This window comes from Sorex araneus, chromosome 2 (genome assembly GCF_027595985.1).
Source record: "Sorex araneus isolate mSorAra2 chromosome 2, mSorAra2.pri, whole genome shotgun sequence".
In the NCBI taxonomy this organism is placed as follows: domain Eukaryota; kingdom Metazoa; phylum Chordata; class Mammalia; order Eulipotyphla; family Soricidae; genus Sorex; species Sorex araneus.
The window spans coordinates 52,136,613-52,163,364 of NC_073303.1; the positions used below are offsets into that span (position 1 = coordinate 52,136,613).

The 26,752-nt window shown below is 64.5% G+C and overlaps 2 protein-coding genes across 9 annotated transcripts in view; one reads left to right on the forward strand and one right to left on the reverse strand.

Annotated features, from left to right (window-relative positions):
* TMPRSS2 (transmembrane serine protease 2) overlaps positions 1–4,881 on the forward strand; it is a 29,684-nt gene extending 24,803 nt beyond the window's left edge. The window contains exons 9-14 of the mRNA XM_055128192.1: positions 339–513; positions 1,170–1,345; positions 2,758–2,853; positions 3,482–3,624; positions 3,939–4,091; positions 4,447–4,881. Of these exons, the coding sequence (XP_054984167.1) occupies positions 339–513; positions 1,170–1,345; positions 2,758–2,853; positions 3,482–3,624; positions 3,939–4,091; positions 4,447–4,458 (755 nt within the window). The 3' untranslated portion in view covers positions 4,459–4,881. The remainder of the gene's footprint in view (positions 1–338; positions 514–1,169; positions 1,346–2,757; positions 2,854–3,481; positions 3,625–3,938; positions 4,092–4,446) is intronic.
* Positions 4,882–7,138: 2,257 nt separating this feature from the next.
* On the reverse strand, positions 7,139–26,350 carry MX1 (MX dynamin like GTPase 1). 8 transcript variants are annotated; one of them, XM_055127907.1, is made up of 16 exons: positions 25,972–26,350; positions 24,621–24,701; positions 24,223–24,338; positions 23,527–23,675; positions 22,302–22,494; positions 21,303–21,443; positions 19,417–19,571; positions 18,226–18,364; positions 15,997–16,195; positions 14,939–15,017; positions 14,357–14,479; positions 13,501–13,642; positions 11,472–11,630; positions 9,546–9,622; positions 8,569–8,823; positions 7,139–7,868 (listed from the first exon to the last, which is right to left on the reverse strand). In XM_055127907.1, the coding sequence occupies exons 4-16, from the start codon at positions 23,635–23,637 to the stop codon at positions 7,638–7,640; spliced, it is 2,004 nt and encodes a 667-aa protein (XP_054983882.1). In that variant the 5' UTR covers positions 23,638–23,675; positions 24,223–24,338; positions 24,621–24,701; positions 25,972–26,350; the 3' UTR covers positions 7,139–7,637. The 8 variants fall into 8 exon arrangements, with proteins under 8 accessions (XP_054983882.1, XP_054983878.1, XP_054983880.1 ...); XM_055127903.1 differs by having other exon boundaries at positions 24,621–24,721; XM_055127905.1 differs by having other exon boundaries at positions 24,285–24,341; positions 24,621–24,721.
* Positions 26,351–26,752: the final 402 nt, after the last annotated feature.

Sequence of the window (26,752 nt, forward strand, 5' to 3'; positions counted from 1 at the left end):
GGTGCTGGCAGGGGGGCACCCTGCCCACCCCCACCCAGAGGGCCCCAGACACGGTCCCCACAGGGAGCGCACAGGCTCTCTCCCCGCCAGAGTCCGCAGGGAGGGGTGGCAGAGGCGGTGGGGGCTGCCCTTCGGGACCCTGGGGATGGGCATGGGCAGGGCCACCGTGGAGGGTGGGGGGCTCCGTGGGGGGTGGGGGGCTCTGTGGCGGGGTGGAGGCTCCGTGGGGGGTGGGGGGCCCTGTGGCGGGGGGCGGGGGCTCTGTGGGGGGTGGGGGCTCCGTGGGGGGCGGGGGCGTCTGCGCTGGGTCCGGCTTCAGACCTGCCTTGTCCCCGCAGAGTGCGGGGTCCCGGGCCCCGCGCCCGGCCGGCAGGCGCGCATCGTGGGCGGCAGCGTGGCGCGCATGGAGGACTGGCCGTGGCAGGTGAGCCTGCAGGTGCAGGGCACCCACGTCTGCGGCGGCTCCGTCATCACCCCCGAGTGGATCGTCACGGCCGCCCACTGCCTGGAGAAGTATGTCGGGAGCCGGGGGCGGGGGCGCGGGCACCCCCACCCCCACACCCTCAGACGTTCCCTTGGGCTCCGGCCATGTTCCTAGAGAGGCCATCTGTGCCCTCCTGTCCCCGAGTGACGTCTGTGCCGCCCGTCCAGGGCCTTTAGCACTGCCAGGACCTGCTGAGGACTTCCCAAAGGAAAAGGGTCTGGGGTGAGCAATGGTGGCCCGAAGGCACTGGCCTGGCCCCCTGACCCCCTCTGGGAGCGATCCCTGAGCACAGAGCCAGGAGTCAGCCCTGAGCACGGAGCTGGGAGTCAGCCCTGAGCACGGATCTGGGAGTTATCCCTGAGCACAGAGCCAGGAGTCAGCCCTGAGCATGGAGCTGGGAGTCAGCCCTGAGCACAGAGCCGGGAGTCAGCCCTGAGCACAGAGTCAGGAGTTATCCCTGAGCACGAAGCTGGGAGTAAACCCTGAGCACAGAGCCGGGACTCAGCCCTGAGCACAGAGCTGGGAGTCAGCCCTGAGCACGGAGCCAGGAGTCAGCCCTGAGCACTGCTGGGTGTGGCCAGAGCAAAGACCCAGCACAGAGGAAAGCCAGGCCGTCTGGGGAGGTGGGGTGCGGGCGGGAGCGGGGCAGGACCGCCCAGCGTTGCCCCCACCCCACTGTCTGCAGGCCTCTGAACAACCCGCGGTACTGGACGGCCTTCGCGGGCATCCAGAGCCAGTCCCGCATGCTGTACGGGAGCGGCCACCGCGTGGCCAAGGTCATCCCGCACCCCAGCTACGACGCCACCACCAAGAACAACGACATCGCGCTCATGAAGCTGCAGACGCCCCTGGCCCTCAGCGGTACTGCTGGCGGCTCCCGGGGCTGTGGGACAGGCGGGGGGGGGGTGAGGGACAGGCGGGGGGGGGACAGGTGGGGGGATGAGGGACAGGCGGGGGGGGGGGGACAGGCAGAGGGGGACGCTGCCCTGGGCTCCAGCGCTGCCTCTGTGCCCTGCGATTCCCAGCTCGGCCTGCAGGGGGCAGCACAAGGAATCCCGCCTGGGCGCCACCGGGATCTCAGAGGCTGGGGGAGGTCACAGCGGGAAAGGCAGGAGCTCCGCACGGCCCCCAGGGTTCCAGAAGGTTCCCTCTGCTCCTGCGAACACAGGGGCAAGCCCTTGTGTTTGTGTCCAAGTGAGCACCCAGTGCAGAGCAGGGCAGCTGATGGCGGGGCGAGTGTGTGGGGGTGACGATGTGTGTCGTGTGTGTGTGTGTGTGTGTGTGTGTGTGAGTGAGAAAGGAGGAGAGGGGGAGGGGGAGGGGAAGGGGAGAGTGCTGGATGCTGACCGCCCCCCCCCCCCCCGCTGTGGCACCCACGCAGGACACCTTGTGTCTCTGGGCCCCTCAGCAGCAGGCCAGCAGGTCCCTACACGGGGCTGGAGCCATTGCTCCCCCTTTGCTTTCTGACTGGGGGCCACACCCAGCAGGTCTCGGGGCTCCCCTGGCTGTGCTCGGGGTCCCTCCCTGCGGGCCTGGACCTGCTGGATGCACAACAGTGTGAAGCCCCTGAACTGACTTCCTGCTGGCTCCGGGGCTCTGCTGCTAGGAGGGTGGCCAGGGGCAGCCTGGGGCAGCCTGGGATAGCCTGGGATAGCCTGGGAAAGCCTGGGGTAGCTGGGGTGGCCTGGGATAGCCTGGGGCGGCCTGGGGTGGCCTGGGATAGCCTCGGGCAGCCGGGGTGGCCTGGGGCAGCTTGGGGTAGCCTGGGGCAGCCTGGGATAGCCCGGGGCGGCCTCGGGCAGCCGGGGTGGCCTGGGGCAGCTTGGGGTAGCCTGGGGCTGCCTGGGATAGCCTGGGGTAGCCTGGGGTAGCCTGGGGCAGCTGGGGTAGCCTGGGGCGGCCTGGGGCAGCCTGGGGCTGCCTGGGATAGCCTGGGGCAGCCTGGGGTAGCCTGGGGCAGCCTGGGGTAGCCTGGGATAGCCTGGGATAGCCTGGGGTAGCCTGGGGTAGGCTGGGTGGCCTGGGGTAGCCTGGGGCAGCCGGGGCAGCTGGGGTAGCCTGGGGCTGCCTGGGATAGCCTGGGGCAGACTGGGGTAGCCTGGGGCGGCCTGGGATAGCCCGGGGCGTCCTGGGGCAGCCTGGGGCTGCCTGGGATAGCCTGGGGCAGCCTGGGGTAGCCTGGGGCAGCCTGGGGCAGCTGGGGCAGCTGGGGTAGCGGGCCCTGGCTGTAGGCGCGGCGCTGACGGGCGCGGGCTGACGCGTGTCCGGAACAGACAGGGTGAAGCCCGTGTGCCTGCCCAACCCCGGCCTGGAGCTGCAGCCCGCGCAGGTCTGCTGGATATCGGGCTGGGGCGCCACCTCGGAGAAAGGTGAGGCCGCCCGCGCTCCCGCACCAGGTGCTCCCGCCCCCCCTCCCCCTCGCACAGGGGCCCGGGCAGCCGCGGGCACCACACAGCACAGGGCCGGGATCCCCCCAAACCCACCAGCCCTACTTCATTTCCATTCCGCTTCTTTATAACGTTTGTGCATGGCCAAGGCTGGGGGTCCCGGGGGTCCTGGGGAGAGCGGCAGCCACAGTGCTGAGTGTCGACCTGCTGCGGCCGGACCTCGGGGCACTTGCACAGGGCAGCTGCCAGGAAGGCGCAGCCACGGCAGGCTTCTTGGGAGAGGCGGCGTGGGCGGAGTTCGGCGTGTGGGGGCTGTGTGACGGCTGGGCTGGGAGGCCTCAGGAGTGTCCACTGGGGGGGACTGTTCCGCGGGGGTCTGTGAGCTGACGTGCCCGGGACGCCCACCTGCACTGACTATCCCCGGGCGGGGGAGTTTCTGAGCAGAGGCGACCTCGCCTGACCCGTTCCCCGGGGCCGGGGGTGGGGAAGAGGAGGGGCGGGGCGGGAAGGGGGAGGGGCGGGGGTGGGGCGGGGTGGGGAGGAGGAGGGGGCGGGGCGGGGTGGGGCGGGGGAGGGGCGGGGTGCTGGCCGCTGACGCCCGCATGCGCAGGGAAGACGTCGGACCTGCTCAACGCTGCCGAGGTGCGGCTCATCGAGGCCCGGCGCTGCAACAGCCGCCACGTCTACAACGGCCTGGTCACGCCCGCCATGCTCTGTGCCGGCTACCTGCAGGGCCAGGTGGACTCCTGCCAGGTCGGCCCGCGCCCCGCCGCCCCCCGCCTGACCCCGCCATCCCCCGCCGTCCCCCTGCCTGCCCCCTGCCTTCCCCCCGCCGTCCCCCCGCCGTCCCCCTGCCTGACCCCGCCGTCCCCCTGCTGTCCCCCGCCGTCCCCCTGCCTGATCCCGCCGTCCCCCTGCTGTCCCCCGCCGTCCCCCTGCCTGACCCCGCCGTCCCCCTGCTGTCCCCCGCCGTCCCCCTGCCTTCCCCCCGCCGTCCCCCTGCTGTCCCCCGCCGTCCCCCTTCCTTCCCCCCGCCGCCCCCCTTCTGACCCCGCCCCTCCGTGCAGGGGGACAGCGGGGGCCCCTTGGTCACTCTGAAGAACGGCGTCTGGTGGCTGGTCGGGGACACGAGCTGGGGCTCGGGCTGCGCCAACGTGAACCGGCCGGGCGTGTACGGGAACGTGTCCGTGTTCACCGACTGGATCTACCGGCAGATGCGGGTACCCTCCTCGGACCCCCGTCCCGGCAGCCCCTCCCCAGGGCCGGGACACGTGGGGACGAGAGTGTGGGGGCTGCGGCTCCTGGGTCTGGGTCTCTGGGCGTCGGGCGGAGCCGCGGGTGTCCTGTCCACCCCGGGCCACGGCCGGGGCGTGCCGAGACCCCCAGGCGGGGCCCGAGTGGGCCGGAGGAGGGTCTGGTCAGTGGGGGTGGGGCTGCGGGGTCCCTCGTGGGAAGGGGCGCCCCTGGCTGGGCCTAGGCTGGCAAAGCTGAGAGCCAGGGGTCAGCCTGGCCAGGGTCAGGATGTCCCACGGGTGTCCGCAGACGTGAACTGACTGACCCTCCGTCTCCCCTCAGGCCAACGGCTAAGCGGACTCGGCAGCACCCGGAGCCGCAGCTGACCCGTCCAGCTGGGACTCGCGGACACTCAGAGGAGCCTGTAGGGGCTCTGCCCGCCGGCCGTGCCCACTCCTCTCCGCCACGCTGCCCGGCCTGGGGCCTCTACCCGAGGCCCCGGGCACTGGTGACCTCTCAGCTGCTGGACAACAGTGCTGGAGCCGGGGCAGGGCCTGTGCCCCTCCCGGCCGCTCAGGGGGAAATCAGGGATTCGAATCAGGTTCTCGTTGCTGCGCCCACACCTACCTCAGCCTGCCTGGCCTCGCGGCCGGGGGCCTCTGAGCGGGGCGTCCACGCGCCCCGGCCCAGCCACAGAGACCGGCTTCTCGGGAATGTTCTGGAAGCGAGCGGCTGCAGCACGGAGGGCCAAGGGGAGCCGGGCTCCCGGACAGTGGCCTCTTGGCGGGAAAGGAGGGGCAGGGAGCCCCCTGCCCTGGCTGCCGGAGGAGCCCACTCCCCAGCCCCAGGACACGGCTCCTGGGACCCCCTTCCTCTCTGTGCCTGGGCCGCACGCGTGTCTTCTGTGTGTCTCTAGAAACGTGTCTGTGAAAATCCCATGAATAAATTATGCACTCTTGTTTTTCCTAAGGCCCTGGGGTCCCTGACCTGGGCGGGAGGGCGGGAGGGCCTGGGGCTGGGGGCTCCTAGCCACGTCCTGCTGTCCCCCACCCTGCCCCCGAGGGACCCCCACCCCCGCCCTCCTGGGTCCCCAGTAGTTTACGGGCAGAGCAGGCTGCTGGGGAGGGGGCGTGGTTCTGACCCCCCCAACCCCCCCAGACAGAGCCCCCAGCAGCCCCCAGCAGCCCCCTGGCCTCTGGTCGGGTCAGCAGCGAGCAAGGCAAGCGCCACCCCTGGTGCCTTTGCTCTGGGCCACGCCCAGACCCCCGCCTAGCCCCACCCAAGCACGCTGCGGGCAGCCCCGCCCCCACGGCCCTGGGGCAGCCCCTGGCCGCAGCTGCCCGCTGCCCACAGCCCACCTGCTGGTCCGCAGAGGCCACCAGGAATGCGACAGGCAGCGCAGACACCATGGCACTGCGCGGGTTCGCGTGGGAGGACGGGCGTCCCTGGGACTCGCCCCATTGTGCCGCGCCCCCCCCCCCCCCCCGCACCCGGGCGCCAGGGGCCCTTGGTTCCTACAGAGCAAGGCGGGGGTCGTGTCACTGCAGAAGCTGCCTCGCTGTTGGACCCTGGGGTACGGGCGCGTCCCATTCCTCCCGCCCCGCCCCTCCCCGGCGCTCACTGAGCTGTTGGGTTTCTCAAGGCTTGGGGCCCGGCCAGAGATGCTCAGGGTCACTCCTGGGGCCACGCGGGGTGCGGGGAATGCAACCCGGGTCAGCTGCGTGCAAGGCAGACGCCCTCCCCGCTGTCCCACGTGCCCGCCCCGGCCCGGCCCTCACTGAGCACCTGCACGAGGCCAGGCTGGGTCTTTGGGGGAAACCGAGGCTGTCCATCCCGGTGGGCCCCAGACTTGCCTGGGGTGACATCACCGACATTCTAGAAGGTTAGACACGGCGAGGGAGCCTCAGGCTGAGCCTAGGGTGGGGAGGACCGGGAGGCCAAGCGGGGGTCATTCCTGGTGGACTCACGCCAAGTGCCCTTGGGGGTCTCCCCATCGCCCAGGCCTCAGCCGACGTCCTCCCTGGGGTAAATTCTTTCTCGAGGGCGCGGGAGGACAACGTTCTCCCTCCGGGAGTCCCCGGGAAACTGCCACAGCAGGACCGGACAGGAGCGGGGGTGGGGGCGGCATGGGCACCCCCAAAATGCTCCTGCCCCCGTGGGTCAGAGGGCGCTGGACATGGGGGGCAGTGCCTGGGAGTGATCAGCTACCGGGACAGCCCCGCTCGGGGAGGCCTCAGTCAGCAGGCAGCGTCCCCACGCCGTCCCTCGGCCCGGGGCAGTGACCATGGTTCTGGACCCTGGGCGGGCCACGCGCCCCTTGGTGGACGGAGGGCCTGTGGCTTCAAGCCTGTCATGGCCTTGCCTGCACCCACTGCAGTGCTCCCCCAAAGTGCTCCTTCCATACATCGGTGGTTCCGACGCCCCCAGCCCTGCCGGGACGCAGCCACCCACCCCGTGTCTGGCCGCCAGCAGGGAGAGGCAGAGCCGCCCCTCTGGGCCCTGGGGCGGGAAAGCTCCGACCAGCAGCCCCGCGCCTGGGGATCAGAGAGCCGAGAGGGCGTCCTCGGAGCAGGGGTTCAGCTCCAGGAAGGCCTGGAAGGTGGCAGGAAAGTCTCCGGGCCTCGGGGTGGCGGGTAAGGGGCTCTGGGCCCGCACTGCACTCCCCAAACGCGCGCCCTCAGCGCCAGGGCTCCTGCTGAGGACGCCCCAGTCCCTGGAAGGGCAGGGGGCAGGGTCCGGCCCTGCGGGCCACGCCTCTGGGCTCCTCCATGCCCAGTGCCTGGCGGAACCTTCTGGAGCAGGGCCGCGACAGCCCGTCCCTGCACCTTCCATGGGGCAGCCTGGAAACACGACGTCTGGCCCGGGGGTGACTTCGGCTCCCGTTCGCGCCATTTCCTTGATGCCCCTGCTGGCCGCACTGTCCTCTGAGCCTGCGTCCATCTGTCCGTGCTCCTGCCAGGCCCTTGCCCTCACCTCTCCGAGTTCCGGAGGCTCCCCACAAAGACTGCAGGGGTCGGGGTCAGGAGTCCTTTAATGAGGAGTCGGGGCAGGGGACCCTTTACGGCAGGGGCCGGGGCAGGGGACCCTTTACTGCAGGGTCGGGGTCAGGAGTCGTGTTTTGCTGGTGCACGCAAAAGCTCCTAGGGTTCCTGGGCAGGGCTGCAGAGGCCGTCAGAGGGTGCAGTGGCGGGAAGGGCGTGGAGAGGGCCCCTGGGTGGGGTCACCCGGCTTCTGTGGTGTCCTCCCTGACCCTCACCTGTCCTCTGGAGGGGACACATGCCTGCAGGAACCCAGTGTGTCAGGTGTGCATTGTCCCCCAGTGAGACCTTGAAGCTGAGACTGGAGCTGGGGGCGGGGCCTGGATCCGGAGGCGGGGCCAGGCGGTGGGCGGGCGGGCCAGTCGGGGGCGGGGCCCGAGGCGGGGCCGGGGCGGGACCGTGGCAGGGCCGGGCCCGGGGCGGGGCCAGGGGCGGGCCCTTCTGTCCGTCTGTCCCTGGGGCCGCCCCAACACTGAGGCCGGCCCGCGCGCAGATCTAGTCGGCGAACTGCGCCAGGCGTCGCCGCGCCTGCGAGAGCCGGGACAGCCGCTCCTTGAGGAACTTGCGCTTGGCGCTCGTGTCCCAGCGCTCCTGCAGCAGCTGCCCCAAGCCCTCCCGGTCCTGCAGCAGCAGCAGCATGGCCTCCTGCAGCCGCTGCGCCAGCGTGTGCAGCATGAAGTACCGCACCAGCAGCGGGACGTGCGTGGACAGGCGCCGGCTCGTCTCCTGCGGGGGGCACGGGAGTAAGTGGCCCGCAGAGAAGGGGCGGGGCCGAGAGGAGGGGCGGGCCAATAGGGGCGGGACCAATAGGAGGGGGCGGGGCCGAGGGGAGGGGCTGGGGCTGAGGGGAGGGGCTGGGGCCGAGGGGGCGGGGGTGGGGGCTGTGTGAGGTTGGGGTCTGTGTGGGGACGGCGGGCGGTATGGGGACGGGGCCGGTGCGGGGACCGGCCGTGTGGGGTTTTGTAGCACTGCTGTGTTCGTCCCTCTCTGTGCACCCTGGGGCCCGGGCTGCAAATGTGGGGGTGCTGCTCGTGCATGAGGTGCAGGGGCCAGAAGGTGCGGCCAGAGGGCTGTGACCACACAGGCGTTGTGTGTGGGTGCAGGAAGGGCCTGAGTTGTGGTTCTGGTGCCACAGGGGGCTCAGACTGCCAAAGGCAGGGCAAGCAAGGGGAGGGGGCGGGGCCCTACCCCACTGGCGAGACAGCGGGTTGGGGGGAGGTGAGGGAGAGACGAGACAGATGGAGAGTGTGTGAGAGAGGGGGAGAGCGGGAGAGAGACAGGGAGAGGGAGGGAGTGAGCGAGAGAGCGAGAGGAGATAAGGAGGGAGAGAGGAGAGAAAGAGAGGGGAGGAGAGAGGGCAGGAGCGCGAGTGCCAGCAGGCAGGGGTGAGGCGGGGGGCTGCAGACGCCCCTGAGCCTGGACCCACCTCGTGGTAGGCCTGCAGGTGCTGGACGATCTCCTCCATGGAGGTCGAGGGCTGGGACTGGGACTGGGACTGGGACTGGACCGTGCCCCCTTTCTTCTTCCTCTCCTCCTCCTCGGCCTCCTCCTGGCGCACCTTCTGCAGGGCGGCGCGGTACGAGCCGTCGTGGCAGTGCACCATGCGCTCCATCTGGAAGTGCAGCCGGATCATCCTCTCGGCCTCCTCCAGGAGCTCCTGCTTGAGGTCCTCCATCTTGGCCTGAGACGGCAGACATGGGGGACGCGCGTCGGGACGCGAGTCAGGGGAGGAGACGCAGGGCAGGGGGACGCAGGCTCCGTGACCCTGCTCCGCACAGCCTGGGCCCCGGGCTCCTCTCCCTCTCCCCACCCCTCCTCTCCTTTCTCTCCCCCTCCCTCCCCCTCCCCATGGTTGCCCTCCCCTGCCCTCCTCTCCCCTCTCTCCCCCTCCCTCCCTCCCTCCCTCCCTCTCTCTCTCTCTCTCCAGCAGAGGATCTGCCTGGGGTCCCCCCAGGGGCCACTGTGAGTTCAGGTCCGTGGCTCCACTGCCCCCCACCCCCAGCTCTCAGGACGCCTTTTCAATAATTTATTTCTGGATTCCTCCCAGGAGCTGTCCCTGCTGCAGCTAAGCCAACTCCATCCAGGGCAACCCATCAATACGGGGATGGGTGAGGGCACAGACGGGGTGGGGGGAGTGAGGAGCGAGCGACGGACTCAGCCTCCCAACCCAGGTGGGGTGGAGGGAAAGGGGCTGGGGACCCGTCCACACAGAGTGGAGCTGAGACCCCCCACACTCCCGCAGGCCTCTGGACATCAGAAGGTCTGATTCCTCATGATTCCTCAGTCCACACCGCGCCTGTTTCTGTCCCGGCTCTTCCAGACACACGGGCGAGCGGGTGACGTCAGCTGGACGTCATTCCCAGCATCAGGTTGATTTTTTTTTTTTTTTTAGTGGCCTTTTACCTTGCTGGCTTTGAAGAGGCAGAGAAATTCCTCAAAATTCTTTTTGGCGACATCCGCGAAGGCAAGTTGGATGATATCTGATGAGAGAGAGAAACGGGCAGGGTTGGTGAGCTCCTCCATCTCCTTCAGAGTCTCCGGAAAGCAAGCGGGTGGGCAGGGGGGCCAGGGTCCCCGACGGCTCCGGGAGCTTCTCTGGCATGGCCAGCACTGAGCTGCTCAGCCATGGCTCGAAAATGCTGACGAGTGGGAAACTCTTCCCTGCTCAGGGTCAAGCTCTCGCGGCACTTTCCAAAGCGCAATGGCAGGGAGGGAGCTGACCCTGCACGCGGCCCACCCAGGTTGCATCCTCGACACCCCATAGGGCCCTGAGTCCCCCGGGGGAGCCCTGAGAGCAGAGCCAGGAGCTGGCCCTGGGTGTGGCTCAGGTGCGGCCAAAAACAAAAACTGAAATAACTGGATGAAAGTACATGGGTAGTGGGGCTGGAGCGATAACACAGCAGGGAGGGCATTAGCCTTGCACGCGGCTGACCCGGGTTCAAATCCCAGCATCCCATAGGGTTCCCTGAGCACTACCAGGAGTCATTCCTGAGTGCATGAGCCAGGAGTAACCCCTGTGCAACACCGGGTGTGACCCAAAAAGAAAAAAAAAGCACATGGGTAGTGTCTGAACGGCCACTGCACCCATTTGGGAAGTGGCACACGACTAAGATCTTGACAGACCACAGCATGAATTTAGAACGCTCTCCTTCTGCCTTTAGAACTTGTGCTTCCATCTCAAAGTGGCGTGGGGTGTGAGGGGAGGAGGCAGGAGATGAAGACTCATGTGACCTGGCCTGTTTCCCCCAGATGGGACCCCTTGGGCACTGCTGCTCTCTCCGTAAGAACCCCAGGCCACTGTCACCGACCCAGGAGCCCAGGGCAGCCCTTGCGTCAGAGCCCGGGGGTGAGGGATGACTCCTTCTTAGGCACCTGAGGGTAAGGAGTAACTGGTGACCCCTCGGGCTAACTCCACCAGGTCTTGGGGACCCCCTATAGAATATGGGGTCACACTGACGGCCATGATCCAGAGACACAGCAGTGAATCCCCGAGGACAGGGTCTCGCCGGGGATATCCCCAGACCTGGTACTGAGTCCGTTTCAGTGGGTGTCCCCTTCCTGCCCACTCCAGATGGAAGTGGTGGACATGAGCTTCCAGAAGCAAAACCCAGGTACGCGGACTCAGGGACTAAGACTCCAGGGCACATGGTGGCGGAGAGGGGCGTCCCTTCTCGTCTCCCCACCCGCTCAGGTCCTGGCTATCACGCCCACAATCTGCCTCTGGGCGCCATCTCAGTATCAAAGGCCTCGGTCCAGAGACTCCCAAATGAATCTCAAAACGGACTAGCTCCCTACAGAGCTGTCTCTGGACCCCAGCCATTTGCAATTTTAGAATTGCAGAAGCACGCGGCCGCAAAACAGCGGCACAACCTCTTATGATATTCATAATGAGCAATAGAAAATAAATTACTTAGCATCTGCCCCTGACAGGTAGGCTTGAATGGTGGTGGGAAAATTCGAAATAATGGTGGTGGGAAGGTGTAATGGTGATGGGACTGGTGGTGAAATATTGAATGCCATCAATGAATGTGAACAACCTTTCGAAAATAAAACTAAAAAGAAAGAAAAAAGAACTACGGGCCAACGAGGGTCCCTCTGAAAGGCGCCCTGGGGAGGGACCCCTCACTGGGGCCGTCCACTCCCGTCCATTCCAGCCAACAGGGCCGAGAGTGGGTGGCGAAGCGGAAAGGTCAGTGGCAGGGTTGCTGGTGTGGCCATGGGGGCGCAGGGGCGCAGCCGCTCTCACTGCCCGGCTCTGTCCAACCAGCCGCCCCCTGAAGGCAGCTCTCTGGCTGGCCGGGCCCGGCCCTGCGGACCGCAGGAGCTGACCTGTGGCCTTCTGCAGCATGTCCACGGCCGGCTCCTCCAGAGCGCTGATCTGCTCCCGCACGATGATCTCGAAGGTCTTGTAGTTGACGAATCCAGGCAGCTCGCGGCCGCGGTACTGCCTCTCGAATCTCGAGATCTCCCTCTGGATGGACAGCAGGCCTGCGGGAGCAGAGACGGCTCAGCTCACCTCCCGAGCATGACCACCGGCCCTTCCAAGAGCAGAGCCGGAAGCAGCCCCCGTGGAGACGGGTGTGCAGGGAGCAGCGGCTCTGGGGATGGCCACGGACCTTCCTCAAGGACTGAAGACAAAGGCCCGGAGTGACAGCGGGGAGGCCGCCTGCCTTGCCTGTGCACGGCCCAGGGTCAGTCCCCAGCCCCCTGCAGGGTCCCGAGCCTGCCGGGAGAGACCCCTGAGCACAGAGCCAGGAGTAAGTCCGGAGCACTGCCAGGTAGGGGGCCCAAAGAGCAAAACAGGGAGCTGCTGTGTGGCCCGGCAAGCACGCCCGGGGGCCAAGCAGGGTCATCCAGGGGTACAAGACCCGCAGCCCCCGGCTCCATTGGCCCCAGTGCTGAGCACGGAGTAGCGGCCAGAGTGACGGCTGCACGTGAACCCCTCGGCCGGATGTCGTGGGCGAGGGACCCCGTGGGAGGGGCAGGGAGAGAAGTGTCAGGAAGGAGCTGTCCCCGACACCCTGGCCTTGGGGACCTGACCCACACGCTGCAGGAGAAATTACTGTTGCTTCCCAGGACGGCGAGTGTGGGGCGCCCTGCGGCTGCCCTGGCCACCTCCCACCGCCCCCCCGCGGGATACCTGCTCCGTCCAACAGCCGATGGACCTGGGGCTGCTCCCAGTTTTGGGTCGACATGAAAGATGATGCAAGAACATTCGAAGGTGAGAGTTTGCGTGCACGTGAGCGGGTGCTCTGGGAAGTGGACAGCTGTGGACCTGCTGGCCGCCCGGGGACCAGGGGGCTTCCCTCCCTGAGGCCCGGCCAGAGAGCAGCCGAAGCAGCCCCACTGCTGAGCATTTCCCTGGATCTCCCCCCCACCTTCCGGCAACACTCCTGGCCCTCGATCCTTCCTGATGGCAGCTGCCCAAGTGTGAGCTGCGTTTGCATCTCCCTGAGAAATGACGGGGCCAGCAGGTCCCCTGTCCTCATTGGTCATCTCTGCTGACTCTTCTGAAGAGATGTCTTCTCCAGTCTCTTGTCCATCAGAAACCTCCACGTTCTCAAGTGGAGGTTGATGCAGCGTCCAGGGTCCCGATTGCATCGATGTGATCTCGAAACATCCTCACCCACCTGTGGGCTCTCTCCACCCTCTCAGCAGTGTTCTTGAACGCATAACCTGAGCTCTAACTCTGGACGGAGTGCAGTATACCCATTCCCCATGACTGTTCGCATGCTATGTCTGGAGAAACGCCGTGGCAGCCGGGCTGTGAGGACACGTGGCTTCTTGTTCCGTGGTCCGAGTCTCCCATGCCAGACAGTGTCGTATTCACAGGTGAGAGGGCAGGCCACGCACCCTGTGCTCAGAGGCACGGCGGTGACCCCCGCGCAGGCCCATGCCGCCCTGTGTGCCCACTACTGCCCGCCATGACGTGAACTTCCACTGGGCTGAGAGAGACCCAGCTCAGGACGCCAAGAGCCAGGGGCGTCACCTGGGTCAGCACGGGGCTTCCTTTAGGCTCCCGAATGCCCAGCCATTAACTCAGGGTCATGTTTTCTACATTTCAGACCTGTTTCAGGGTCACGTGGATCTGGCAGGGCCAGGCTGGTCCCTACATGCTGTGTCACGTCGCCACACAGCCCGCCCCATCAGTCAGGCTCAGAGCCTCCGGCCGTGCCACCAGGACCCTGTTTATTTCAGGAGTGTCCCCATGTGTGACCCAGGCCAGAGTGTTCCAGCAGCTGGGCAGGTGCAGTCGGACTGAAGGGGACCGTCTCCCTAGGCTCCTGCCACTGACCCTGTCCTCTGGATGACCGCCACCACCGCCGCTGGCCAGGCTGGGGCAAGACCTCACACTCACTGTTCTTGAAGTTCTCTTCGATCCGCAGGCTCCAGCCTTGGAACAGGAACCTGACCTTCGTGAAGAGCCGAGTGCAATGTGCCTCCACCGCCTCCTCGCCCTGCACCAGCGCCTGGATGGCCTGGTTGAACACGTTGATTTTCTGCCGACAGAACCACGCCGGGAGCACGTCAGACAAGACGCTTCCAGAGCAAGCCTGATGCACGGGCTGGGGCCTGGGCTTGGAGGACAGATCTGTGTCTCTGTGTGTGCATGTGTGTGTCTTTGTACGTGTGTGTGTGCATCCATCTGTATATATATGCCTCTGTGGTATCGGTGTACGCGTGTGTCTGTGTATGTGTGGGGGGTGTGTGTGTGTACCTGTGTGTGCGTGTATATGTGTCCGTGTATGTGGCGTCTGTGTGTGTGTGTGTTCCTGTGTGTATACCTGTGTGTGCGTGTATGTGTGTCCGTGTATGTGGGGTCTCTCTGTGTGTGTGCCTGTGTGTATACCTGTGTGTGCGAGTATATGTGTCTGTGTATGTGGTGTCTCTGTGTGTGTGCCTGGTGTGTGTGTGCATGTCTGTGTCTGACTGTGTGTGTCTGTGGTGTTGTGTGTGTGTGTGTGTGTGTGTGTCCCGAGGGACTACCTACCATCGTGTCCTAGTGGGGACAGTGGGGCACACTGCGGGCACCATGCCGGGAACGGGACTGCCCTCTGAGCAAGCACTGGTCGTCCCTGAGGTGCATGCGGCCCCTCCAATGGCACAGCCCCCCCACCCTAGGGCCCCGGCCCCCTTGGGTGCTGCATGGACAGGCCATGTCTGTGTGGAGAGCAGAGCCAGCGCTGCCCAGGGCCACCCGCCCTGACGCTCACGCTGATCAGGAAGAACGTCTTCTCGTTTTCATCGTCCGGGACTTCGGTCCCTAACATCTGCAGCTCGTCGCTGGCCTTCTGGTGCATCTCCTTGATCTGATTCTCCAGCGTGGGCAGCGATTTCTGGGGGAGAGAGGGACGCCCAGGGCGGTGAGGCCAGGGCAGCTCCCCCTCCCCCACGGGGCTTCCCTGGCTCCGCCTCGGCCCGGGGAAGATGCTCCAGGGGCCGGGGGCGGTGGGTGGGCACCGATGGGGATTTGGGCTTCCCTGCCACCCTGCCCGGGCACCCCACCTGGCCGGCCCTGGGTCCCGCCCAAGCAATAAAACTCATGGCCCAGGAACCCAGAGATGGCCCAGCCCGGGGGGGGGGGGATGGCACAGCCCCCAGGGGGAGGGACAGTGGCGCAGCCCAGGTGTGGTCCTGACAAGCAACCCCATGCCGCATGGGAACTGGCATGAAACGTGCCACAGAACCTGCCCCAGACCCCCCAGATCTGCACCCAGCCGGCGGCATGCGTGGGCACGGACAGGGCAGCCGGGAGTCTGCCGGGGCCTGCCCAGGGCCGGCACTGCAGGGCTTACACAGATGTGCATGATGAGCTCTGAGGTCAGCTTCTCGGCCAGGCAGGGGATGGTGGCCCGTCCTTCCTCCAGCAGCCTCCTGCAAGCAGGGACAGCAGACACAGGGTGTCAGAAAATGGTCAGGGCCGGAGCGATGGCACAGTGGGGACAGCCCTGGCCTTGTGCGTGGCCGACCCAGGTTTGATCCCCGGCGTCCCATAGGGTCCCCTGACACCAGCAGGAAAAATTCCTGAGTGCAGACCAGAATAACCCTGAGCATCACTGGTATGATTTCAAGACAAAACCAAACTGAAACCAAAACAGTATTTTATCCTTAGGGGGAGGGGGTGCTCCCAAGAAGTGCTTGGGGCCCTGGGGGTCACTCTGGGCAATTCAGGGCAAGAGCCAAGGGTGAGATATTGCTCAGATCCTCCTGAATGTGGGGGGCCGACAGGGCCACCCCATGATGCTTGGGGCAGCGGAGAGGGGTGACAGGGATGAGCCTTAAGCTGTTCCTGTCTGTCCAGCCCCTGTGTTTCATTTTAAATGACAAATCTCTGCGTTTGTAATGCTTATAACATAGGTATATAAGTTGTGTTTAATTTCGAACCCCAGTGGGTCTCTTCTGGTACAAGGAGGGGCCTCGTTTGGTCCAGGGGGTCCAGGCGCAGAGACTGGAGTCCGGGACTGGATTGAGTGTGACCCCAGACATGTGTGACCCCGCACTGTGTGTGGAGTAGGCCCTGAGCACCAATGGGTGTGGACACCCGCCCCCACTGTCACAGGAGGACACAACGCAAATTTTCCAACTGATACATGATTTTCTCCATGCCACAAAGGGACTGGGCCCAGAGCCGGGAGTCCCTGACACCCCAAGAGCCGTGTGACCTGCTCGGGCCCTGTGGGCTCCAGCACTGCCGCGGTCACAAATGTGTGTTGATGGGTTGAAGTTTAACGCTAACACTCGGGGATTTCCCTTCCATCACCCAGGACCAAGTACCTGAAACCCGGCGCCGTGAAGGCCGGCTCTGACCTTCGGTCCTGGCCCACGCCTGGGGCGGCCTGGACGGGCCCCGTACCTGAACTGCGGGTGTTCCTGGAAGAAGAGCTTCTCCTTCTCCAGGGCCGTGGCCAGGCCCAGCTGCGCCTGAATGTCCTGCTGGCCCCGGCACCTGACGATCGTGTAGCCCTTCTTCAGGTGGTACACGAGGTTTTCCACCACGTCCACCACCTTGTCCTCGGTGCCTCTGTCCACCAGGTCTGGCTTGGTCAAGATGCCTGAAAGCCCAAGAGCTCCGCTAAGAGATGCGAGGTGAGCAGAGACACCACATCTGTGCGACCAGGGGTCCCGGACACCCCCCCCCACCTCTTCCTGCCAAGGGCAGGGCTCTGGACAGCCACAGCTGCGGGCTTTGCCTTCCAGGGGCCTCAGCCCTTTAGCTCCAGTGCCACATGCAGCAAATGGGAGAGTTTGTTTCTTCTTTTTACTTTTGGAGCCCCCACCAGCAGTGCTCAGGGGTCACTGTGTCAGGGCAGGAAGTCGGGCTAAAGCTCAGTCTGCTGACGTGCCCGTCCCTGGCTGAGAGTCCAAGTGTCACTGCAGGAGGAGTCCAACTGCAGACCCAGCGCAAGGCTGTCCCACGCGGCTGTGGGGGCACTTGAGCGTCTAACCCACGCCCAGTCACTGTGAGGCTGGGCAGCGGGCACCAGCCCATACGCAGAGCAGGCGTGCAGCCGGGACCGGCTCTGGTTCCAGACAGGAAGTGCAGGCCCCGCCTGCAGAGACGGAGCTAGAGGCCCCAGGACAGCGGCGTGGGCAGTGCTGTGGGGTCAGCTGCGGCCGGATGCCCACGGAAGGAGCAGGGCCCAGGTACGACCGCCCTGGGCAGCGTGGCGGGCCGCCTCTGTCCACACCTGGAGTTTTGATGTTTGGGGCCGTAGCTTTCTCAAAATTCGTATGGGAAACTTTTATCAAACGTCTCAGTCTTCACAAAAGAATATGCTTAAAGAAATACTTGCACAGGCTACTTTAGTCATAACTTGTTTGTTATAGTTATACGTTCCTGCAACTGCATCTACTTTTATAGATCTGTAGAATCTATTCCTGATTAAACTTGATAAACATAGGGCTGATAGGTGGATTATATCTTAACAGTTGTAGAATTAGAGCTTTTGTGGAATTGTGTTTTGTGAAACACTGCCTACACTGAAATGCATTTTAAAAAGTTATTGATACGGATAATCATTATGTCTCATGCAAACTGTATTCACGGGAAGCCAGAGGAAAATACCAGAATAAATCATTCCCTCGAGTAAGTAGCTTTCCAGAACCTTAAGGACACTTTAGATCACGTCTCACGCTGATTGCCCGGAACAGTTTCTCATTTAAAATTTTGTATAGTAGGGCTGGAGCTACAGTGCAGCGGGGAGGGCACTTGCCTTGCACACAGCTGAGCTGGGTTTCATGCCCAGCACCCCGTGTGGCCCCGCCAGGAGTGATTCCTGAGCATAATACCCTGAGGGTCACCAGGTGTGGCCCCAATGCAAACAAAAATAAAATTTACCATTTTAAAGGACATGACTCTGCAGCATGCAACGGCCCCGCAACTCCAGAACTTTCTGTTCTCATTCAAGGCTCTGCACTGCCCCCCTCACCCCCGCCGCCTCTCGCCCCCCTCGCCCAGGGCCCGCTCCCACCGTGTCACTTGGGTCTGCGAACATGAGGTCCCTACAGTGCGGCTGCAGGCGCTTTGTCCAGCTGAGACTCCTCCCGCTCGTCTCCTTCCTGTGCCCCCCGACCACCTACCAGCTGAGCCCCTGGCCATGAGATTTCCCCCTGTGGCCCCCCTGGAACATGGCGGGGTCTACAGGGGACAGAAGGCCCTCGCTAATAGACTCTCCGGAGAGTTCCGACTAGTGATGTCAGTGATGCTCCCTGGTCTTCTGCCACTGGGCCTGATGTCCTCAGAGCCCACTGCCGTCACTTGGGGTCGGCTTCCTTCCTTTCCACGTGCAGATGGAGCACTCTCTCGTGAGTCCACTGGGAGGAGCACTTGGGGTTGCTTCCACCCATTCCCCTCCACTCCCCAAAGCAGCATTAAGTGATAGTTTTCTTCTGGTTTAGTCCCACGCCTGGCACAGACCACGCCCTCTGGGGCAGGTGGGTAAACTGAGGACCAAGGGCCCAGCTCCCCTTCCCATGAGACCAGCCTGCACACATCTCTCCACCCGAGGCTGGGATTCTCGGGGTGGGTGCTCTTTCACTCTCATTTCACCCGCCCCTCCTGCTGTGTGGGTGTTTCTCTCACCGATAGTCCTGTCTCCCTCGGGGTCCACCTCCCGGGCCATGCTCAGGGCCTCGGTCGTGGCGATGTCCACGTTGCAGGGGACCACCACCAGGTTGATGGTCTGCTCTTTGGAGATGTACTTTCCAATGAGACGCTTGATCTGTGAGGAAACAGGCCCGAGGGGGTGAGCCTTGCGGGATGGGGGGGAGCAGGCCAGGCCATGGGCCCACCTCGCTGCCGGCTCAGAACCCTGGGGGGGTTCCTCCGAGGAAGTAACTGCCCAGACCAGAACCCACAGATGCAAGCCAGCGTGGGCACAGGAAGTCTGCAGGCGAGACGCAGCCCTAGGGGCAGGACTGAACCCTGAGGGTTTAGCACCTCAGCTCCTCCCAGGACCTCAGATGCGAGGGCTGCCAGGAAAGCATTGGGTGCTGAAACACGGGCCCAACTACTGCTCATCTGGTCCCTGAATGAGTCTCTAGAGGTCACAGGCATGGAGATATCGTCACACCTGTTTCTAAGATCCTCTCTTCCCACAGAAAACCCTTCCTAATATACACCAGTTAGAGACGCCTCAGAACATAACTATTAACTGGCACCAGAGCCATAGTCCAGCAGGGAGGGCAGTTGCCTTGCACATGGCCAACACAGGATCAATCCCTGGCATCCCACATGCCCCCCCCACCGTCCCCCAAGTCCCATCTAGAGTGATCCTTGAGCTAGGCGTAAGCCCCGAGCAGGCAGTAGTAAGTCCTGAGCTCTGCTGGGTGTGGCCCCCAAACAAAAAAATAACTATTAACCAAAAAAAATAACTATTAACCAAAAATGAGCCATGTGTAAACACATGGAAAATACATTTCTAGAGGTTGGGGTGATAGTACAGTGGGTAGGGCTAAGAATCCGAGTTCAATCCCGTGTGGACCCCCGAGCACTGCCAGGAATGAGTCCCGAGTGCAGAGCCAGGAGGAAGCCTTGGACCTTGCTGGGTGTGGTACCCAACAACTCCCGCCCTCCAGTAACCAACCAACCAACTAGATTACCAATTTTTTCATGGTCACACGGCGTGTGGCATGGCAGGGGAGAGTCTCTACTCCTCCTCCTAGCCACAGCCCCACCCTTTAACCGCCTGGAGACACTGGGGCACCCGAGCACCACCCCCCGCCCCCCGCCAGCAGAAGCAGGGAGGGGTGAGCATGGAACCCGAGGCTGTACCTGGTACCCAATGTCGGCTGGCTGGCCGCCCACGGCCACCCTGGTGATGCCGGGCAGGTCTATGAGGGTGAGGTCCGGGACATGGGGGGAGCTGACCCTGAGACTGATCAGCTCCTGACTGATGCCCACGCCTTCCCCGGCGATGACGTTCTGGGCTGAAGAAGGGAAAAGAAAAATGGACCAAGACTCAGGACCGAAACGCCCTGTGACAGCAAGTCCTCTGGAAGCCTCTCCCGGCCGCGATTTCTGAGCAAGCACAGAGCAAACTTGCTCCTCGGGAGCTAGACTAGGAGCTGGAAGGAACCTCCAAAGATAACTCTGCGTGTCCCCTCTCCAGCGACGGCCACTGTGCTCGGGTGGCCAGGACATGGACAGCCCCAACCCCTCCCATGCTGACTCAGGGAATGGCCATGAAGAGTCGAGTAAGACAGGGTGTCTCTTATGGCATCACAGGAGGAGGAAGCATGACGTCTCTGGTCATTGTTGGGGGCATACTGTGCCACACCCTGCAGTGCTCAGGGACGACTCCTGGCTTTGTGCCAAGGGGCTACTCCGGGCGCTGCTGGGGATGGACTCGGGTGGCGTCACACAAGGCACCTTAGCCCCTGAGCCCCTTTCCAGCTGGTATTTCCGACGGAGGAAGGGGCCCCTGAGGGTTGCATGTCCTACACCCCACGAATAATGGACATAAGCTATAATGGAGCACAAACGCGTCCCCTCGGGGAGGAAGGCCTGGGGGCGCAGCTTTTGGGAAGCCATCCAGCCACACCCAAGGCTCATGGGGCTCCCCCACCACACCCAAGTCCTCCCCCAAGGGTGCCGGGAAGAAGGAGAGATACTCCGAGCCGGGAGACAATTTCTCGCAGCCCTCTTGGACGCTGACAAGCACGTTTCTGAGCCCAGACTCTGCTCACAGCACTGGTCTTGATGGGGTAGGAGAACTGAACAGAGGGGACCCGGGCTGTGGCTAAAGGCCGGGGTTCCACCCGACAGTGCCTGGTCACCATGTTCAGCTGCTGTGGTTCCCAGCACTCACAGATGCCAGGCAGGAGGCAGCCAGTGCGCCGCCCCACCGCCGGAATACCACACAGCGACCAAGCCATGGAAGGGGAGAAAGGGGGAAACGTGCGAGGAACCGAGCCCTGATTGGAGGAGGGAGAGAGTGGCTCCGGGTCTTGATTGGAGGAGGGGGAAAGCATCCCCAGGGCCCTGACTGGAGGAGAGAGAGGACGGCCCCAAGACCCTGATTGGAGAAGGAAGGGAGGGTCCCCAAGGCCATGACTGGAGGAGGGAGGAAGGACGGGAGGGAGGGAGAATCCCCAGGGCCCTGATTGGAGGATGGCTAGAGAGCGTGGCCCAAGGGTCCTGATTGGAGGAGGGAGAGTCCCGATTGCCCTGATAGGAGAAGGGAGGAAGGGAGGGAGCGAGGGAGGGAGCATTCCCAGGGCCCTGATAGGAGGAGGGAAGAGAAGACGTGGCCCATGGCCCTTATTGGAAGAGGAGGAAGGGAGGGAGGGAGAAAGGAAGCAGGCCCCAGGGCCCTGATTGGAGGAGGAGGGAGGGAGGGATCGAGGGAGGGAGCATTCCCAGGGCCCTGATTGGAGGAGGAGGGAGGGAGGGAGAGTGGGAGGGAGAGAGGAGGCAGGCCCCGGGGTCCTGATTGGAGGATGGAGGGAAAGTTCCCATGGCCCTGATTGGAGGAGGGAAGAAGGGAGGGAGGGAGCATCCCCAAGGCCCTGATTGGATGAGGGACAGAGCGACTCCAGAGCCCTGACTGGAGGGAGGGAGGGAGGGAGGTACGGGGTCTCAGCACAGGCCTGCAGGCCAGATGGGCACCACCTTTCAAGGTTTGGCGGGGATGTCCGTTACCAACACAGGCAACTCACCTTTGCGGATTTCCCCTTCCACCTCGGAGGCATCCTGGAGCTCGATCTCCTTGTCCAGGTAGCTGACGGTCCCTGTCCACTTTGCATCTTTCCCCACCAGCTTCTTGAGCCTCAGCACCAGAGGACATCTTGTCACGATCCCTAGGGACACATCGTGTCATTCTCCACGCTGCTCCCCAGGACCCAAGGCCAGCGAGCCCCCCCCCCACCCCCGTCGTGGACCACCTGGGAGAAGGCCCCCTCTGCCTGCCGGTGCTTTGAGGCAGGATGTCCAGGCGACTTAACACCCAAATTCACGAAATAAGTGGCTTGTGGCTAACTCCTCCCGGGCCTCTGTGCTTGCGGCTTCTTGCTTCCTCCCAGTGGTTTGCCATCAGCCGAATGACCAATTGCCACAGGACTGTCCCAAACACGTGCACCGTCTCGCACCCCCACCTCCAGATACTGCCCCCACCACAGGCCACTGCTCCACGAGACCCCCCCCGGCCCGCGGCCACATTCCACCTGCTTTTCCTCCCATCTCTTCCTAAGCTGTCTGTGCCCCACAGCCAGGGGCTCGGGGCTGAAGCGGCGCCATCCCTGACCAGGTGGAGGGCCATGTCTTGTGGGGAACTCAGGGAAGATGGCCCTCACACACGCTCTGGCCTGGGGCCCGAGGGAACTTGGTTTCACACACCGAGAATGAGGGAGAAGAGGGTGTGACACCCAAACTGCATCCTCCCACACACTGGCCCCGCTGTGGCTGCACCCAGAGGGGAGTGTCAGCCGGGCCGTAAGAATGGGCTGTAGCCAGAACTGCCAAGAACTGGCAGCCTATCCAAAGGCAGAGAGCCCAGCGTGTGCACACAAAGCCACAGCGGACACGGGAGGTCACCTCCGCCCTCCCAGGAGAGGGCCTGAGGGACTCAGCCCGCCACACCCCCCGTGGACGAGCATGACAGCCTCGGCACAGCAGACCGTTGCTGTTGCATTGGCCCCCGTGGTGGGGCGAGGGCTCACCACTGCCCCTGGGGAGGGCCACTCCCGACAGGGCCTCCAGCACGGAGCTCTTGCCCGAGCTCTGGTCCCCGATGACGGCGATGGCGGGCAGGGCCAGGTCCTGCTCCACGCCCAGCGCCCGCAGGGAGTCGATGAGGTCGATGCACGGGCGCACCTTCTCCTCATACTGGGCGCTCAGGCTGTTCTCGAGTTTCTGGAGAGGAAGAAGCAGAGTTGGGTCAGGCTGGAAGGCCACAGGCCATCAAAGACAGACGACGACACCTGGGCTCATGCGCAGTGCTGGGCGTCCCCGGAACGCCAACAGATGAGAGGAACGGAATCTGAAAGAACTTAAACAATAGAGAACCTCCCCCCACCCCCCAAGTGTCATGAAACTGCCAACCTAAAGATCTGAAGGTTTCCGTGAGCCTCATGTGCAAGAAGCCAGACAGAGTAAGGAGCTCACAGTGGGATGGCTCAGAGGCAGGTGGGGGGCGGCGGGGTGGGGTGGGGGGGACAGGAATGTTCTCAGCAGCAGAGAATGGGCAGTGAGAGCCAGAGAAATAGGTGGGATCCACAGATTTCCCATCCGGAACAACATACGTGAGCACACAGTGGAGAAGCATATGAAAGTCCCAGGGGAAACCCATCAACCTAGAATTGCACACCCAGCAAATGCATCTTACTTGGAACCACTACTCAGGGTGAGAGGGACCGTGCAAGAGTCAGGCGCTGCCTTCCCTTCAGACGGTTCCCAGCACCACCAGGACAAACCCAAGCACAGAGCCATGAGTAGCCCTGGGTACCACCAGTGCCCAGAATAAATACACAAAACCACGTTATTAAAAACTTCTCCCAAGCAGTGCTCGAGGGGCACGGGGTCCACTCCTGGTGACGTCCAGCCTGGCTCTGGGTGCTCCTGGAACTCAGTGTTCTGGACCCAGGAGGCGGTGCTGTGGACCATCAGAGCCACCCTGGGATTCTCAGGGAAACCCAGGGCCACCCACAGGGGCTCAGGTGACATAGGGCCACTCCTGTCAATACTAGCTTGGATGTCCCTGTCTGATGGTGGAACAGAGAAGCAGCCTGGGGCAGGGAGAGGAGGGAGAGGGAGCAGCTAGGCTGGGCGTGAGGACCCGCTTCTTCTGTTACAGTTCTGCCCCCAAAGACCCCTCTCTCCAGAGACCGTTGGGCACCCAGGGGACGGGACGAAGATCCCGGGCAGGCGGGGCTTGCCCCCACTTACTGGTGACTTCTCCTCAGTCAGTCTCGCCTCCATGAGTTCTGGGTCGCTCTCCTGAGTTTCACACTCAGCGCTGGAAGGGGTCTCTGTATCTGTCTCTTCAGCCTGAGGCATCTTTTTCTTTTTTTCTTTTTTTTTTCTTTTGTTTGCTTCTATAAAAAAGAAAACCAGCAGCCCAAGCCCCCTTTTCCAGAGCAGGTATCTGGGAGATACACCCCGACCCCTCCCCATTCTTGCCCCCCCCCTCAGGGTGTGGGTGGGACGGGAGGGCGCCCACGCCCACGGCTCTATCCTGGGGGAATCTCCCTGCCCCCAAAGGCAGGGGGGGGGAGAAGGTGTGGAATCCCAACTTCTCCGCCACTCAGCCCTGCTCAGGACCCTCCACCTAGCACCTCCCACCCGACGCCAGAGACTGTGACTGCTGCAAGGGTCTGAAATACCCTCGCGGGGTCCCTCACCCCCCAGGTTCCTGGAGGTGGCAGTGCCTGGGCCTGGGGGGCTCTGAGGTCCAGCAGGTGAGCGGGTGGGAGGGGCAGCAGCTGGTTCCTGGGGACCAGGCAGCTGCCCTGCAGAGAAGCGAACCAACAGAAGGGGCATTCCAGGGGCCCTAGCGACCACGCACAGGGAGACCCCCCCCCCCACTGGGTGGGAGCCAAACACACTTTAGTCTGATTGGCCCACGTGCTTCCCACTGCTCACCCGCGTGGGTGGGGGCGGGGAGGGGTGCAGGAATTTCCCGGTCTCGCCTGGGGTCCTCACACCTGGCCTGGGGTCTCTGGGTGGCTGCCCTGAGGGGTCCAGGCGCCTCTCCTCTCCTGCTGAAAGTTGGGGGGTCAGGTACAGCACACACAGACACGGAATCCCCTCTCGGGAACTGAGACCCCTTGGGCTGGCCCCGCCCCCTTTATCCCGCAGGACCCCTGAGGGCCCCTTGGAGCCACTTCCTAGGATCCTCTCTGCCCCCCACTCCCCCGCCCCCGCCAACAACTCTGGATCGGATTGGGGGACTTGCAGTTGGTTCCTGCAAGCCCAGCTGGTGCCTGACCCCGCCCCCCCCCCCCCCCGCGGCTCCCACCCGCTCCTGGCCCGGCACTCACCAGTGGGTCCAGCTGGGTGACTGAAGGGTCCAGCCAGCTGCGCCTATATAGAGGCAGGCGGCTGTGGGTCCGCCCACCTGCCTGGCCGCGGGGAAACGAAACTGTCCAACAGAAAGCAGAGGCGAGGGGGGGTGCAGGGGAGGGAGGGAGGGGGAGGGGGAAGGCGCTGACTTACCAGCCAGGCCAGGCCAGCAGTGAGCCCTCCCCCTGGCCCCACCTGTCCCTCCGTGGGGTCCCAGGGCTGCTTTCCTCAGCACAGGGAGGCGGGAGGGGGAGGTGAGAGGCTCAGGTCGAGGGGGTGCCCGGCACAGGCTGCTCTGGGACTTGGGACGCGTGTCCGCTGGTGGACTTGTGCCCTCCCTCGGTTTCTCTGTGCCAGCTGGACCAGACCCAGCCATGAGGAAAGGGCCCCTCCCCACCCCAAAGACTGGGAATAGCCTCCAGAAGAGCCTGGAAGGAGCCGAGCTCAACTGGGGGTCTTTGTTACCCAGAGAAGGGCCACCCCTCTATTAGGAAGGTGCAGATAAATAGAGGCTGGGAAGGCGCTGGGACCCCACCCCTGCCCCGCCCCCAGCCTCCTCTAGGGTCTACTGAAGCCCCCCAAGAACTCTCGCTCAGAGAGAACACCTTCGGGGGCCCTGGGAGCCATGCCCTCTCCTGTCTGCCAGCCAGAGCCCCCTCGCTGCCCCGGTCAGGTGGCCCTGTCTGCGCTCTCCCGAGCGCCTCAGCCCGAGCTCTGGGGCAGCAGGACTTACAGGGGCGCGCACCCCTGGCCAGCAGGAGAGGACAGCACGCTGACGCCCAAAGGGCTCCCGTCTCCCATGGGAGCAGAGCTGCCCCCCCCCCGTGTCCCCCTGCACAGGGGCCATTCTCCCCCTGTTATTTAGGGCGACCTCGCGGGGCTGGGGGAGGCGCGACTGGTCTCCCCTGAGTGCCCGCTGCGAGGGTCCACTGAGCTGGGCCAGCGCCCAGGAATGTTTATTTTCTACTTTGGGGCCACAGTCACTGTGCTGGGGTCCCTCCTGACTCTGCACTCAGTGGTCACGGCAGGTGGTCATCCCTCGGACCTACAGAAGTTGCCCTGTCCACTGCGCTGAGTGGACAGCGAGTGGGGATCCCGGCCTGGGGGCCCCGGGGCACCCAGCCTGGCACGGCCTGGCCACCCTCCTCTGCAGCCACCCGCCCCCCTGAGCTGTGTGCAGGGCCCACCCTGGCTCCTGACCCGCGTTCCCCTGCCCCTCTGCAGGTGGGGTCGCGGCTCCGCTCGGGATGGAGCTCCCGTTGCTGCACCAGCTCCCTCAGGGTCGGGGGTCCTTTCTCCCCCGCGCACACGTGCTGGGGTGGGCCTCACCAGACTCTGCTGTGCGCGCCCGGTGTGGGCCCTCTGCCAGGGTGTCTCTGCTGTCCGCGGGTCCCCAAGGCTGGACCACTGGAGCTGGACCCTCACCCCCCTCCCGTTTCTAGAAGGATCCGAGGGACAGAGGGCGGGGGGCAGGTGAGGGGTGGCCGGTCCCTAGGCTGGGGGCCTCCAGGGAGTGTCTCGCCCTCCCCCGCTCCTGCCCCGCTGGAGGCCTGGTCAGTTTCGGTTTCCTTTCCCCAGACTCCGGCTCGGAAATGAGAGTGGGCGGCCGCCCGCGGGAGGGGGCGCCGGGGCGCGCGGGGGCTCCCGAGGGGGTGGGCGCAGTCAAGGGGCGGGGCCGGGCGGAGGGGACGGCCCCGGAGGAAGGGAGGGTGCGGGAGGAGTGGGGGCGGGGTGTCTGACCCAGCTGTAGGAGGGGTTCCCGGACGGAGGAGGGGAGAAGGTTCTGGGGAGAGAGTGGAGGGGAAGACCCGGCTGCTAGGATTCCCACCGGATCCGGGTCTGCAGCGCGATGAGGCCTGGGAAGCGCTGGTAGATGCGGGGTGGGGGGGGGGGGGTAGGGTGGGCTGTGGGCTACTCCCCTCAGTCCCTTTGCTTTTCCACGAGACCAGCACTTTGTGGGGACCTGCGGGCCTTCCCAGAACCTCCCTGCGCCAGGGGACCACCCACCCGCTGACTGCACACGGGGCCACTGCCTGCCGCCCTCCCTATGGCACACGGGGAGCCCCCAGCACAGCGCCCCTGCAGTGAATGACCGCGCTCTTGTCCTGGG